Source organism: Brachyistius frenatus, unplaced genomic scaffold (genome assembly GCF_029030835.1).
Source record: "Brachyistius frenatus isolate BFR_SWC_R1_liver_20210118 unplaced genomic scaffold, ASM2903083v1 Contig_10, whole genome shotgun sequence".
Classification (NCBI taxonomy): domain Eukaryota; kingdom Metazoa; phylum Chordata; class Actinopteri; family Embiotocidae; genus Brachyistius; species Brachyistius frenatus.
This window is the reverse complement of record NW_027210609.1, coordinates 139403-154398: the sequence shown is the minus strand read 5'-3', so window position 1 is coordinate 154398 and position 14996 is coordinate 139403. Positions and strand designations below refer to the sequence as shown.

At 41.8% G+C, this 14996-nt stretch overlaps 4 protein-coding genes across 5 annotated transcripts; 2 read left to right on the top strand and 2 right to left on the bottom strand.

Annotated features, from left to right (window-relative positions):
- Window positions 1–92: 92 nt before the first annotated feature.
- On the top strand, window positions 93–8122 carry sxph (saxiphilin; the record flags this gene model as incomplete). Its single annotated transcript, XM_069690607.1, has 16 exons — window positions 93–278; window positions 1218–1317; window positions 2375–2551; window positions 2656–2818; window positions 2945–3009; window positions 3555–3712; window positions 3822–4008; window positions 4097–4245; window positions 4327–4417; window positions 5520–5570; window positions 5665–5847; window positions 6074–6221; window positions 6753–6835; window positions 6969–7153; window positions 7752–7938; window positions 8034–8122. Coding segments are annotated over 16 exons (2157 nt in total), but the record flags the coding sequence as incomplete, so codon positions are not given.
- sirt4 (sirtuin 4) lies at window positions 8096–13323 on the top strand. 2 transcript variants are annotated; one of them, XM_069690654.1, is made up of 4 exons: window positions 8096–8758; window positions 9055–9539; window positions 10370–10664; window positions 10776–13323. In XM_069690654.1, the coding sequence occupies exons 2-4, from the start codon at window positions 9055–9057 to the stop codon at window positions 10926–10928; spliced, it is 933 nt and encodes a 310-aa protein (XP_069546755.1). In that variant the 5' UTR covers window positions 8096–8758; the 3' UTR covers window positions 10929–13323. The 2 variants fall into 2 exon arrangements, with proteins under 2 accessions (XP_069546755.1, XP_069546754.1); XM_069690653.1 differs by lacking the exon at window positions 8096–8758 and having other exon boundaries at window positions 8927–9539.
- cunh1orf74 (chromosome unknown C1orf74 homolog) lies at window positions 12229–13111 on the bottom strand. Its single transcript, XM_069690655.1, has one exon. The coding sequence runs from the start codon at window positions 13090–13092 to the stop codon at window positions 12310–12312; it is 783 nt and encodes a 260-aa protein (XP_069546756.1). The 5' UTR covers window positions 13093–13111; the 3' UTR covers window positions 12229–12309.
- Window positions 13215–14996, bottom strand: tomm6 (translocase of outer mitochondrial membrane 6 homolog (yeast)). The gene is made up of 3 exons (XM_069690659.1): window positions 14800–14996; window positions 13593–13725; window positions 13215–13376 (listed from the first exon to the last, which is right to left on the bottom strand). Exons 1-2 carry the CDS (start codon window positions 14895–14897, stop codon window positions 13629–13631), a joined length of 195 nt encoding a protein of 64 aa, XP_069546760.1. The 5' UTR covers window positions 14898–14996; the 3' UTR covers window positions 13215–13376; window positions 13593–13628.

Below are 14996 nucleotides of genomic sequence, written 5' to 3'. Positions count from 1 at the left end.
GTCTTCTTAAAGCACAAATATGCATGAAGTTGACCAACATCTAAAATTCTCCACTGAAAGGACTGAATTCATTTTTCCTCTGACTGACTTGTGTGGACCGTTTGAACTTGGTAGCCAAGAAGATTCGATGGTGCACAGTTTCAGATCCTGAACAGAGGAAATGTGCAGAACTAGCTAAAGCTCTGGTGGCTGTGCTGCCGCCAGCTGCTGTAGCAGCTTTTGCCAGACTCTCCTGCATACGAGCGTCCAGCACGGCGGATTGCATCGATCGGATCAAGGTGAGCGACCTTCAGAAATGATATGTCATAATTTTAGCAATTGAGGCATGAGGTTATGTCTGCGTTTTTGAATATCTTTATGAAATGTCTTCTAAATTCAAAAAAAGCATAAATGTAAAAAACAGATGGATGTTGAAATGAAATTAAACCCTGCCGTACATGGAAGGCAATACAAGAAAAGTGAATTCATATTTTTTGATTAAACATAGACAAATGAGTACTATCCAGTGCAGCAGGGCAGCCGAGGACAGTGGCAGTAGTGAAGCTAATGGCAACAATCAAGGAAGCTGGAGGCTACAGTTAGTCTTGAGGACAACCTGTAATGCTGAGCAAGTGTACAAGGAAATATGAGGAAATATATAAAAAAAAAAAATAAAAGTAATTAAGATTTACTGTTTTTGTAAAGGCATCCTTCATAAAGACCAAGATGGCAGTGAAATATGTTAACTTGTGAATTGTCTGCCTTTAAAAAAAATAATCTTTTTTTAATTGTAAGCAGTATCCTTATCAAAATAGCACAACCAACACCTTAACATATAAATAAAATTAAAAACACTGAATTTGATTTCATTTTGTAAGGTATGATCCCACTGTCAGGTTTGTTTACACCTTATTACTTCATCCAAAACTTTGCCCTGAAGATGAATTAGGACAAAGCAGAAAACTCTTTTATGAATTTTATATTTGTCTTAAATCAAAATCTTGTAGTGGCCGTGTCAAATAATGATGCTGTCCGGGGTTTGAAGATTGACCCCCAAAAGGAAAGTACCAACAAACATAATCAAGGCTTCAAATGATTTTTTTTGTGAATAGCTGAGTAAATTTAAATAATAAATATTTTAAACTGAAGCTTCAACCTTAAAGTGAAACGCTTTCATTGCTGTCAAGTGCGCTTTGAGCTGTAAAATTACAACTCAATATCTGAATTCTTTGTTTCAGGCTAATCGTGCCGATACAGTGACGTTAGATGCTGGAGAGGTTTATTCTGCTGTCAAGCAGTTCGACCTTGTTGTTGTCGCTAAGGAGATATACAGTGATGGTAGGTCTCCTTGAATATATTTATTCAGTCTTGGTATCGAAAGAACACACAGTCACACATACTGTTGTCTGTTCAGGTCAGGGCTGGAGTTTCCCAGCCTGCTCTGAGCTCATGTGTTTGTGTTTAAGTAAATTGTTCTAAACCACCACAGATGTCTGTGGCAAACAGTATTAGCCTGATTGGTTTTCAAACTAATTCTACTGTGTTTCTAGAGTTGTACAGTTTGTTGTTGTGAAAGAGGGCTCGATACACCGTGAGCAAAATGGGTTGAGCATTGTTCTAAGTTCCCTCTCGTAAGTGTAAAGCTATGTGGATGCCGATAATGGCTTGATGTGCTTGCAAAATACAAAGTATCTCCTAGACTTGTACGGCGTGTTGAACAAAGGATTTGCACTAAAATTGACATCACCTCTTTTCCTTGATCTTACTACTAAGATGCAACAATACATTCACGCTTATGAACACCATCACCACCCCACTTTCAACAATAAATATACAGGAAAAAAATACATATCTAATAAAACTCTTTGTTAATGAGAGGTGTAGGGCTTTTTTTTTTTTTTTTTTTTTTAATTAGTTTTAGAACTGCCCTCATTTTATGTAATTCTTTATTAATTTAAGTCTGACGATCCTCCAGAAGTTGCATTAAAGTATCTCATATATTTGTCTTTTATCTTTATCTGATTTCCCTCTGGCCACATACTGTAGGTTAATTTCTCCAAAAAAAGACAGGACACCCTTTCCACACTGTAGGTGTTACCTAGAGGTTTTCCACCTCTACGTAATAACTCTCCATTGCCTTGCAGGCTTATGCTGTCGATAACTTTTACACAGAGTTTTGCCTCAAGGGGAATCTGTATTGCAGCTACATGAGATCAGGTTGACCTTGTCCTTTCAGAACATCTGGATTTTTTTTTTTTGGTATTCCATACAGTGGCAGCATTATCACTATTACAATTGTTGGGACTGTTAGGATTACACTGATGAAGGTTTTACATCACGCTTGTAAAACACTTGTAAAACACTTCTGCCTGTCTGAGACTCTGTTGATCTACAGGAGGCTGTATTCTGGCTGTGGCTGTGGTGAGAAACAGCAGCTTGGACATACGGTCCCTGCAGGGCCTTAGGAGTTGTCACAGTGGGGTTCGATGGACGGCTGGATGGAGTCTCCCGCTCGGCTTCCTGCTGTCCCGAAACTACCTGAGTTGGTCAAAAGAGCAGCCGCTCAGTCAGGGTAATGAGACTGTCATCATGCACAAGCTTACCGGTACTCTTTCTATTTTCTCACTTCTGATCGGGTTCTTCGGTCTTCTGACTTGTTTTTCTCCTCTCTGGCAGACGTCAGTACCTTTTTCAGTGCCAGCTGTGTTCCTGGAGCTGCTGCCATGGCACCTCCTCTGTGCGCTCTGTGCCAAGGCCAGAAGTCTTACATCCGCCAGAAGAATTACCACTGCGAAACGTCTCATAATGAGCCCTTCTACAACAACCAGGGAGCTCTCAGGTCAGATTCGACAGAAGATCAACACACTCTTGTATGATAATTTAGGTTTGATATATTTAAAAAAAATTAGGATTGTTACTAAACAATTGGTGACTAATAATTTTGGCCTCTCTTGCTCTAAAAAAGATGTCTCAGGAGGGGCGTAGGGGATGTTGCATTTGTGGATCATTTAGCCCTCGAAAGTATTGAAGGTAAGGTATTGAAGGTATTGTCCAATGCTATAATATCTTACTGTTTATTTATTCTATTGCAATAAAAAAAAAAAAAAAGGCCAATTCTAATTTCTAAGAGACCCCTGAAAGATGCTGATCGAGTATTTGCAATGATACCTTGGCTGCAACTAATGCCCCATGTTTCTCTCTTCCAAGCCGAGTCAGCTGTTTCACATGAATGTGAAGTGCTGCAATTCAGAGAAAACTGAGAAAACTAATTTGCACCAAGCAGAGTGGTTATTGCACAGATGCAAAACTAACCCATCCCGATGGAAAAAGAAAAAGAAATCAAGCTTTGACAACGACAATTCCAATATCATGATGTCTTGTATGAAAAAAATATTAAAAGATCTGCTTTTATATAAATAACAGTGTTAAATAAGGTCCAGTTTAAATTCACTCCAGTTACCATACTAGAGAAAATCCTGCTGACTTTAAAGACTTACGAAATCATTAAAAGTCTTTTTTTTTTTTTTTTTTAGGGTTGTAACGTCATCTTTTAAATTTTCTGTCTGTTCTGTCAGAGAGTGAGCGAGATGGGTTCAGGTTGTTGTGTACTGACGGCTCACAAGCTCCTCTTAGCCACTACAGAAACTGTAATCTGGGACGTGGTCCAGGAGGCGGCATGGTCACCAGGGCCAACTTTCGCAAAGTTGTTCGCAAATTTCTAATTACTGCGCAGGTAAAATGTTTTGCTCATTTTTTCTGCTTTGTCACACACTTTGTTTCTGTGCTTCATGGTTGTACCTGTCCTTTTCACCCCAATGAATGATTCTTTATTGATTCTTCAGATGCTTTTTGGTCAACAAGGCAGAGAGAGGCAGCGCTTCCAGCTCTTCAGCTCGTCAACTTTTGGAGAAAATGACCTTCTTTTCAAAGACATGACAGCTAAACTAGCTGTTCTGCCGGATGGCATGGACGTCAGTCAGGTGCTGGGGCTGGATTATGTTGCGCTCCTCAAAGGTCTTGGGCATGAAGGTGCTTACACCTGCCGATGTGCGGTTATCAGTTTTTACATCGGAAAAACAGACAGGCTGTAATGTCATGGTGTCATTATGTGTTGCAGGAAGCTCCCTGGAGGACAGTGTTGTGCGCTGGTGCTGCATCAGCCTTGCAGAGCAGAAGAAATGTGAGCAGTGGGCTCTCAGTATAAAGTCAGATCCGCTGGTGTGTGTCAGAGCGGTCTCAATGCGCGACTGCATTGAGAAAATTAAGGTAGCCGAAGTCACCTGAATTCTTATTACACTCTGTAGAGCACTATTATACAAGCTCCAATGACCGGTGCCTTTACCACAGAGGGACGAGGTGGATGCCGTCTCGCTGGATGCAACTCACTCCTTCATCGCAGGGAAATGCGGGCTCGTCCCTGTAGTGACAGAATATTATGGTACGACTGTTCACCTTCTTCATCCGAGTCTGTGAGTTTGTCCTCACGATGTATAAACACACAACAAAAAGGCTGCTCCAACATCGCAGTAGATAGAGTTTACTGCGTTTGTTATTGACGGATGGCCTTCATTGGTCATTAAATGGATGAGCCTAATTACTTTACAAAAGTAGATTTAACCAAAGCCATTTATTAAGCAACATGCTAATATCATCTGGTTTCAGCTTCTCAAATGTGAAGATGGGATTGTGAATTGAATGTCTTTTAGTTTTATACTATTAGTTGGACAAAAACAGCAATTTGAAGGCATTTGGCAAAGCACTGTGCCAATGATGTGGTAGCCTAATTATGACTGTGGCTCATGAGCAGTTTAATTATCAGTTCATTTGATGGGATTTTCTTAGTTCATTGACTCATTGTTTTGTGTAACACTGTCAGAAACCAGTGAAACATGTCCATTTCAGTTTCCCAGAGTTCAAAGATTTATATTTTACGTGTTTATATTTTACGTTTTATTTAACAGTCCAAACCCCCCAAAATATTTCATTTATATTGAAATAAAACATAGAAAAGCAACAAATTTGCACATTTGAGAGAATTGATCCTGAGAATCTGGGGTATGTTGTTTGGAAAGGGACTCGAACCGTTAATTAATTTACAAAATTGTTTAATAATTTTCTGTCGATGGATTATTCATTGAATCGTTTAAACTCTTACAGTTACTTTAACTGAAAATAGAAACCTTGGCTGTCCATGCTTTTTCAAGCATGTGCTAATGGGGAAAGTTATTCTATCAGTCAAAGACATTTTAATTGAAGTAAAACCATTCATCAACTGAAGGTGTCTCACTTTCTGATGATGGCGTTTTTGCCTGCAGCGCCTTCAATCCAAAAATATTTTACCACCTCATTTTGTCTTTTCTGAAGGCCGAAGACCCAAAGAAATGTCCAGTTTAAATGGGTTTTCTTCTATTTGTGGGAATTTTACAAACTACATTCTCAACTGTAAAAATAACCATCACAGTTATCATTAGATTTGCTGAAGTCCTTGTCTTTATTAATACAACATTTTTAGAAATCTGTGTTCTGTTGGACTCCCTCAGGAAAGAAATGTGTGCCTGCTGAAGAAGGATCAACACATTTAGAAACAGATGGTAAGATGAAGACTGGAAACAGCTACGTACTGCACTTGCAGCGGTTTTTCTGTGATTATTGTCATAAAACATGAAACCATCACTCTCTCCTCAGTGTTGCCCTCACTAGTTGGTGTAGCAGTTGCAAAGCGCTCCACCAGGAACCTATTTATCGGGAATCTCGGAGGCCGACGCTCCTGTCACGGCCACATGTATGGCCCCGCGGGCTGGCTGCTGCCATACAGACACAATTTAAGTGTAGAGCGTAACAGTAGCTCCCCCTGTGATCCAGACCAAGGTACTGGTTCCTGAAATGCACATGAAGTCCTGCTGCACTGAGTTTACTCACCAATAGTCTCTGATTATTATACTGGCTGTCCACTCTATGCGTGATTATCTTCTTTGTTTGTAACCTCTGGACCTTTGCTCTCATAACTGTTAGCTGCTCGTCATTTTAAACTTAATCCACAGTTGCAAAAGCTTCACATGTGGCTTCATTCTGCACCTTTGTGTGTGTTTTTTAGAGTACAATGAGGTGTTTTGGAAAGGCTGTCTTCCTGGCTCTCGGGGGAATCTGTGCAAAGTGTGTATGGGAGGCACAGGAGAGGCTGCGACCAAACGCTGCGCTGACAACCACAATGAGCGTTACTACGGCAATATGGGGGCTTTAAGGTGCAGTGGTTTCCCTTTACAGCCACCCTAAAGCCTTCAAAAAATGCATTTAAACTTGAATTAACAGATTTATTTGGCCTCTTAGGACCTGCTATAAAACAAACACTGACATGATCATACTCTTTCAGTTAATACAGAAAAGTCAGTTACAGTTACTTCACTTACAGTTGTGTTTTTTTTTGCTACGAGGCAGATATAAGTCCAACATTTACTTTCTTTTAGATCTGTTTTTGTCTCTACTAACTCCTAACAGCAGTAACTGACTCTTTAACTCCTAAGTGCTCCATTAATTTCACCAGTTTATTGACTAAATTGACACTAATAGCAACTGAGAGTTGTAGCTATTAATCAAAATTTGCTTGAAGAGCAGATTCAGCTGAATAATCTACAAATCACAGTATCAACCATTATTACCTTCACTGTATCACATTGAAGCAACATTTTACAGTTGTTTTGAGAGATATCCCTGAGGGAAAAAAAAGGTGAAATAATTTGTCTGAACTGTCCCTTTAATTATTTATTCATATTCAGGTGCCTGGTTGGAGATCCCAGTGGTAAAAGCTACGGTGATGTGGCCTTCCTTGAGCAGCACAACCTCCACACCAACATCTTGAGTGAGTATTCAAGATTAAGTTTGGACATGAACACACACACACACACACACACACTCACACTCACACACACTCACACACTGATGCTGGCTAACACGATTATGTTACAGTGTCCTTTTCTCATGTTGCTCTTCAGGTTTGAGTTCGACTGGCTGGGCAGAGGGGTGGATGTCGTCAGACTTTGACTTGCTGTGTGGTGACGGTCGCCGTGCCCCGCTGTCAGAGTGGGAGAGCTGTAATCTGGGCCTCATCCCACCGAACACCGTCATGACTCGGCCAGTGCTCACAGCACGAGTGTACGACTTCCTCATGAAGTCACAGGTTAGTTTTTTTTTTTTATTCCCGGTGGGAGTACCTACTTAATATCCTGGCAGAGTATTGGTAAAAGGCAGAAGGCAGCCATGAGTAACAGCACTGTGCATTATGAGTCTAGGACAGGTTCCTTAACTATTTAGCACCTGAAGTAAACTTTTAAAGCTGCAGTTTAAACAAACGGCATAAAAGCCGTTAAGGTCTTCCTTTGGTAAGTCTCCTGCAATTTGCAATATGTATCTCCTACATGTTTGTCATTGCTTTTAAAACAATTTTATACTGAATTAAAAGCACTTTTTTCATTCATAAAAATGTGCTTTTTTGCGTAAATGAAATTGACCAAATTTGTTCTAAAGCAAGGAATTAACTCATCAAAGAATAGGTTTTGTTTATACTATGTACCCAGTTTGGTTGACAACAAACAATGATTAAGATCCGATATCCACTTTTTACTTTTTTGCTCCCTCTGACGCATGTCAATGTAAACCAGGACGGACACAGACATCTTTAGCAGCTTTGCAGAGAGGACATGAGGAGTGTTTAGGCAGATATTTATTCTTTTAATTTTGAAAAATAACTTCTTTTTTTTTCTAATATATATACATAGGAAACATTGGCAGCCAACCCAAACAGAGAGTTCAAGATGTTTGAGTCTCAGCAATATGGAGAGAGTGATCTGCTGTTTAAAGATGCAACACAGTGTTTTGTCCACACGAGCCACATGGACTACCACTCCATCCTTGGACAGGAATTTTACACCCATGTAGAAACTGTCTTCAACTGCACACACTCTGGTACGACTACAACCAACCACACCGGCAGATTTCTTTGTATGTAACATTTATAACTAATGTAACGCTAATGTTTATTTAAATCTTCCTTACAACAGATATCTTGGAGTTTTGTAATCAGGATGTGTGCAGGATATTCTAATGGACACACAGAAGACAACTGCTGCTCAATCATTCAACTCTTCAGCCACATATTTGTTCTGTCCATATCTGATGACTGCAAACCCTCGCTGGTATCACGTTAATGCAAAAACTGTACTGCAGGACTGATCAGGAACAACAAATGCATTATTGTTGCTCTCACCTTTGCAACATTCAAATGCAATCATAATTCAAAATGATGTGTTATGTGGAGAATTTGTGTCTTTTATTGACACAAAAAAAACTGTTGTTGTCTTAATTGTAGTAGTTGATTTTGTTGATATTGCCCAGCCCTGGGATGTAGTTGTGCATTGCCTGGGGTTTATTTTATTAACATGTTAAATTGTAATTACAGACTTGCATAATTGAAAGAAATGTATTTATTTGGGCTCGTCATAAAGACTCAAATTAATTATATGTTGCTACGTCGGCAAAGAAAGCAGAATATAATTGCTAAAACCATGTGACTACAACTCCCAGGCACCAGCGCGGCTGTGTTTGGTGTTACCTTAAACTAGGTACTTCCTGATGCTGTCGGTGTCAGTCTGACAGAAGTTCCCATCTTATATCGCTGTCGTGGTTTGTCATGTTGTTCAACGACCTTTTACAGCTGCTGACACTTTCTGGTGCTGCCAACTAAAGTAACTTCATAGCGTAGTTACCGCTGTAAGCCACAAATAAGGTAAAGACGCCAAACAAAGTCAGCTGGATGTTAGTGACTGGTTGAAAGGTGAACTGAAGGAAAGTAGCCCAGTGTCTGTTGGAATATCTCTGTTGTGTTTTTATATTTTCAATTCATTTATTAAACTTGTATCGACGTTAATGCTTTATATAAAAAAAACCTAAAAAAAAAAACCTACAATGACAATGTTATTATGATAAGTAGGAGTGTTACAGCATAGCTAAACAGTTAGCGTGATGTCACACCGGGCCTCGCAGGGGTGCGCTTGTTTTAACCACCGCTTTGTCCTGCTACAGATGAAACTGCCGTGGCGGGTCCTCACTCCACACACAGCACCCGCCAGGAGATCCTCCTCAGTCCATGCAGGGATATCGAAGTTTGTGCCCGCCTGCAGCACTACCGAGGCCCAGTCCCTGGAGCTGCTGCAGGACTTCGTGAGCCGAGCCCGACGCCTGTTTGTCATCGGCGGAGCAGGTCTCTCCACGGAGTCGGGCATCCCCGACTACCGCTCGGAGAGAGTTGGGCTGTACGCTCGCACAGACAGACGACCCATGCAGCATGCAGAGTTTGTCCGTTGCGCCAAGTCCCGGCAGCGCTACTGGGCCAGGAACTTCGTCGGGTGGCCGCAGTTTTCGTCCCACCAGCCGAACTTCGCGCACCGGGTCCTGCAGCGGTGGGAGGAGACAGGGAAGCTCCACTGGCTGGTCACGCAGAACGTGGATGCTCTGCACTCAAAGGCAGGACAGAGACAGCTGACGGAGCTCCACGGCTGCGCGCACAGGTGGGAGAACAAGCATCTCGACACATTCATCATTGGCCCTCGTGAGACAAAGAGGCGTTCGTATACTTTCAATAAGCAACGGTGGCAAGATTATGATTGTATGATAGGCTACGTCACAAAACGTCATAAACGTCACAGAAGCCAAAGTAAGTTCATGAAGAAAATATAAACTCAACTCTTTTGTTTCTACTCTCATTTTTCACGAGTTGAAGTCATAGCTCTAAGACCTCCTTTGTGCACATAAAAGGTTCATTTCTTTTCAATTTTGTTCATAAGTTTGTTAAAATCCATGTTAATGAGCACTTTGACAAAAAAAATAAATAATAATAATCCATCCCTCTGCAAATAAGTGGCCTTTCAGTGTGACCAGTCCGAGGCACAGTGGTGCAATCATCTTGATGTCCCACACCTGGCGGGTCACTTACATAGATTTGAACACATTTTTGAACAACATTTGAGAAAAATAAACCTTTTGTGTGCATAAGAGAAGTGATATCTTTTATATTTTTGCTTGAGAGTGGTCAAAGTATCCAAAAAAACTCATAATTTTGAAGAAAAAAAAAATAGCCCCCTCCGAGTGTTATTCTGATTTATTATTCGATTATTCTTGCTTGTCGCGCTTACGTACACGGAGCACCTTATCAAAGCAGGATGAAGTGCTGCAGACTGTTGCGTGGTAAATCATTACACAGAAGATTATGGAAGAGGTTTTCTGAATTTTATTTTGAACAAACAATTAATGGCAAGAATCTCAAACAGGGATGAATAGGAAGTATGCGTTTGTCATGACTTGATAAGACTTTTTAAGAATGAGATGCTGGCTTCCTCAGGGTGATGTGCCTCGGCTGTGGCGCCATCTCAGCGAGGGAGGCGCTGCAGAGGCGGTTTGTGTCGTTAAACCCAGACTGGAGCGCTCAGTCAGGCGCTCCGGCTCCGGATGGGGATGTCTTTTTGGAGGATGAGCAGGTTCTCAATTTCAGAGTCCCTTCCTGTGAGGACTGCGGAGGGATACTGAAGCCAGAGGTCACGTTTTTTGGAGACTCTGTGACTAAAGCAACGGTTCAGTTCGTGCACGACAGACTGGCAGAGTCAGACGCTGTGCTTGTTGTGGGGTCGTCGTTACAGGTGGGGGTTTTAGAATAATGCGAGAAGCAATTCGATGAACAACACTTGACTTACAAAACTATTTTTTTCTGGACCTTGCATGTAATTGTGTTCCTCTTTGTTGTTTCCTAGGTGTACTCAGGATACAGGTTTCTACTGGCGGCGGGTGACAGAAAAATGCCAGTCGCCATCTTGAACATAGGGCCCACCAGAGCAGACCACCTGGCTGAGCTGAAGGTGAGCGGCCGCTGTGGTGAAGTGCTGTCGGCCCTTCGGCTCGTCTGAGATCAAGGTCAGATCATCTGCTGGCCACGGTGCTGACAAAACTACCTCCGACACAGCAAAATAATCTACTTCGGGGTGAAGTGATGGGGAAGGATCCTGAATCCACTACTCTTCAGGAGGATTCACTGTTTTCAAAGTAGGGCAAAAACTGACGTGTCTACGCTCCCATTCTGTATGCAGCACAATGGACTGTTAATTGGAAATCCGACATCAGATTGGTGTCCGGGGCCGATGTCTTGGCCCTGTGAAGAGACAGAAAGACACCAACTGTATTGTTGTGTCATTGCCGTTTGGGGTTGGCACACTGACGGTATCTGTGGGTCACTTTGTGGAGGTCATGAATTGAAAACTTGTATGAAAAAATATATAGTTTTTGTTCCCAGAATCACTGTTGAATATGCTGCATTGAAAGAGCTACAAGAGGCTGTAATGATGACCAGATTGAACTCTGTTTTTATGACACGCAAATGTAAGATATTTGTGAAGGCACGTGTTGCTGTTCCATAAAAATATAAAATCACATAATGGGAAAGATGCAATAGATATTTATGTTTCCACTACTTTTTTTGGTGGTGGAAATTGTACAAAATGTACTGCAGTCAGGTATGTTTTAAAGGGTGTGATCTGTGCTGTCCTGGATTTAGTAGTTTCATGTTTGCCTGTCATGCGGTACCGAGATTGTTAACAGGATAAAAACATTTTAAACGGTGCTATCTTACATGTAATTAAATTGGTATAGTTGACAAAATGCAGTACTGAAATTGGTTTTGTGAGTGAAACTTTCTGAACTGCATTTACTTACTCTTTTTAAAAGGAGCAGTATTTGATTTTTGATTATAAAGCAGGTGTAGGTGCAATTAATACTCTGTATAAGTGTAAAAACAAACTGACACTTGTGTCATACGTCAGCCGTCAACGGCCAACTGTCTTTTGTGTGGAAGAAAACAAAGAGCGGTCATTCTGTCTTGTAGCTTCGTAGCTACAAGACAGAAGAAATACTGTAGTTGGTCTGGGCATGCGTCAGTCAGATAAGTCAGCCAATCAGAAGAAAGGGCCATGACATCAGTGCACCTTAAAGACAACACAACGGCCTGTTCTTGGTAAACAAGCTGAAGAGCAGAGACGCAAAACTACATAAAGATGAATATGGGATGTTTGATGTTTTTAAAATCTTGATATATTTATGTTCGTATAGAGTTCCGATGAGGCTTTGGTTATGTTCTTCGTGTTATAAATGTGGGCTGAAACTTGGGTCGACCAGCATTGAATAACACGGCATATGAAGAAGTGAACAGCTGTTTTGATTGACAGTTTATTGAAGTGATAAATAAACCTAAATATACCAGAGCATTTTATTTTAAAGACAAAACTCGCACTATCATCATAAACAGACAGAGGGCAGAGTGACTATGGACTGATTGATACCGAGATCCTTCAGGACGTGCTGCTGCACAAATCTCTCTTGCAGCCGAAGCTTCCAGTTCTCCAGGTTGGACCGCGTCTCTTGGCGCAGAGCAGCGGGGATGCTGAAGGAGTACAGACGACATCTGTGACCCGCGCCGTCCGCCCGCCACGTTGCCGAAGCCGTGATCGCCATCAGCGGAGTCACGGACAGACAGTTTTCAAAGCTCTCCGTCTGATCAAACCAGTAAGTGACGGGGTATCCCAGCAAGAGACCAAACACCGTGCACAGGTTCCAGTCCTCCGATTTCTCTCCAACATAAAGAAGTTTCTCTTCTTGCTCAGACCCTCCCAGAAGAAGCAGTAAATCTCGAGTTGGGCTCTCCAGCGCTGCTCTCCGCGGGTCGGCGATGGTGGGCTTCTGCAGCGAGTGGCGGACATCGACTACGGCGACGCCGCCGTCATGAAGCACCCGCTCTAGGTTTGCGCTAACTGCAACGGGATTGACAATAAGACCGTTTCCGTTCAAATCCAGCGTGAGGAGTGATCTGGACACAAGCTGAAGAGACTGCAGCGAGCTCAAATACTGCTGCACCTGCTCTGCACAGGCGCCGTTACTGTCATACAGGAGGGCGGGCTTCAGCCCCAAATCGACAGCCGAGACTTGAGCAGCCAGGTCCAGACTCTGAGCAACGGAGAGAGATTTTTTACTGGCGGACAGACATTTACGAGCTGCGGCGACAAAGAGCTCCTGAGTGGACATAGCTGCAGAAATCACCTGGATTCAAAGTCGAATCTAAATACACGCGTTTCTGAAGCACTTCCCCGAATGGAAAGCAGCCACGTAACTAAATAAATCGGCGAGTAAAAGATAACAGGAAAAGAGACGCTAATTAAATGTAATTATTGGTTTTCAAGCCATCCACACTCGGATGAAAAAAAAAAAAAAAAAAGCTAATTCTGGTCGACATGATAAAAAAAAAAAAGTCAAAAACTTTTCATTATTTATTCAAGTCCCTTGTTTCTTCTTTTGTTGGTCCAAGACGCCTAAAGGAGCAGAGACATAATATCAGTTCCAATATGTGCCACTTTAAAGCAAATAACTTGTAGTTTTAGGACTGGTCTGGAACTTAACTAAAAGTTCCAAGATATCTTCATGCAAAGTTTGGTCAAAAAATACTTTCTTGGTAAATAAGTTATAGTCTCAGTGATCAGAAATGCACAGCGCCTTCTTTTAACTCTAGCAAAAGACGATGATCTCACCACCATCCTGGTTCTGACTGGTGCGTTTTGGCCACATTATGTCACCGGCTGAGGAGACATCAGGTCAAAATCGGAGAGATTTCTTGCGACCCAAACACCAGCTGCAAACAAACCCAAGTTGACCAGAAGATTCCTGGAAAATAAATAAATAATAGATTTAACAAACATCTTTAATTCTCACAAGATTACAGCAATCAAACCAACAGCGCAAATATATTTAGGACAACTGGCAGTAAGTAAACCAAACCGTGGCGACGGTCAAATTAAACTCCTGTGGGATTCGGAGCAACAGCGACCTGCTGGTTTTCTGCTGAAATAATCTGCTGCGCCAGGCTTGCGGTGTGGGGAACTGAGCACATTGTTGTTTTGTTTGGGTTTTTTTCATCCATGATTATTATTAGACATGATTTTGCAAGCCGAGATACAAAAAAAAGTCCCCAACCAGAACTGACCCAGGAGTGTTGTAGTCACACCAAATGTGTTTCAAACACTTTTGCACAGGATCCACTGAAATGTGTGTTTCAAAGTTTGATGATCAAGACATGATGATGCATATTTTGGCATTTTGTTTGGGGGGGGGGGAGAGGACATTTTAGCTGACAAGTCAGTGCAGAGAGTGACACGAAATATGGAGACCAATCTGAATTGAATCAAGAAAGGTCCTGTAACAAACAGAGGACACGTCACGTGGTGTTAACTACTTGGCCATCTGTGCTCCCATTTTATTTTTATTTTTTAAATATTTCTGCAACGTATTTAAACAAGTGCCCTGGTATTGGTAACAACCTGGCGATGCTCCATGTATAGTATACGGTGGTGCTGATTACATCTAATTGTAGAAAAACTATCACGGTAAGAACACACTACGATGTATAGGATGTAATGTAAACAAATACATTAATTAATACAAAAATTTAAAAAAAAGACGTTTTCGAGAGTATTGGTATTTTATTATTATTTGTTAATGTGCCAACTATTCCCTCGGCAGTCACAGTCATTATTGTTGTTTTTAAAATGTTGTTTTTTTAATTTCAATTAAATATTGTGAAATAAAAGTGCAGCGGGTCTTTACGGCGGAGAGGCCGGAACATGTGGACGGCTGGACAAGGACAAACCTCTCCATTGACGTAGTGTACGCTCACGCTAGCTGCACGGCTAACGACCACGCAAACCCACCGGCGCGTTTAAATGATCGACACGATCTCACCTTCTGAAGTCGTTTCTGTCTGTTGCAAACCGACAAGCCGAGCTTATCCAGTCCACCACACCGGAGGACGAGACCTTTTTGCCGTTTGACCCGCTCATTTTGACAACGTGCAAAACCGGCAGCGATGAGACACGGACAGACGGATGCGGGAGAGGGGAGGGGAAGGATTTAAACGCAACACGCGCGGGACGGCGAGC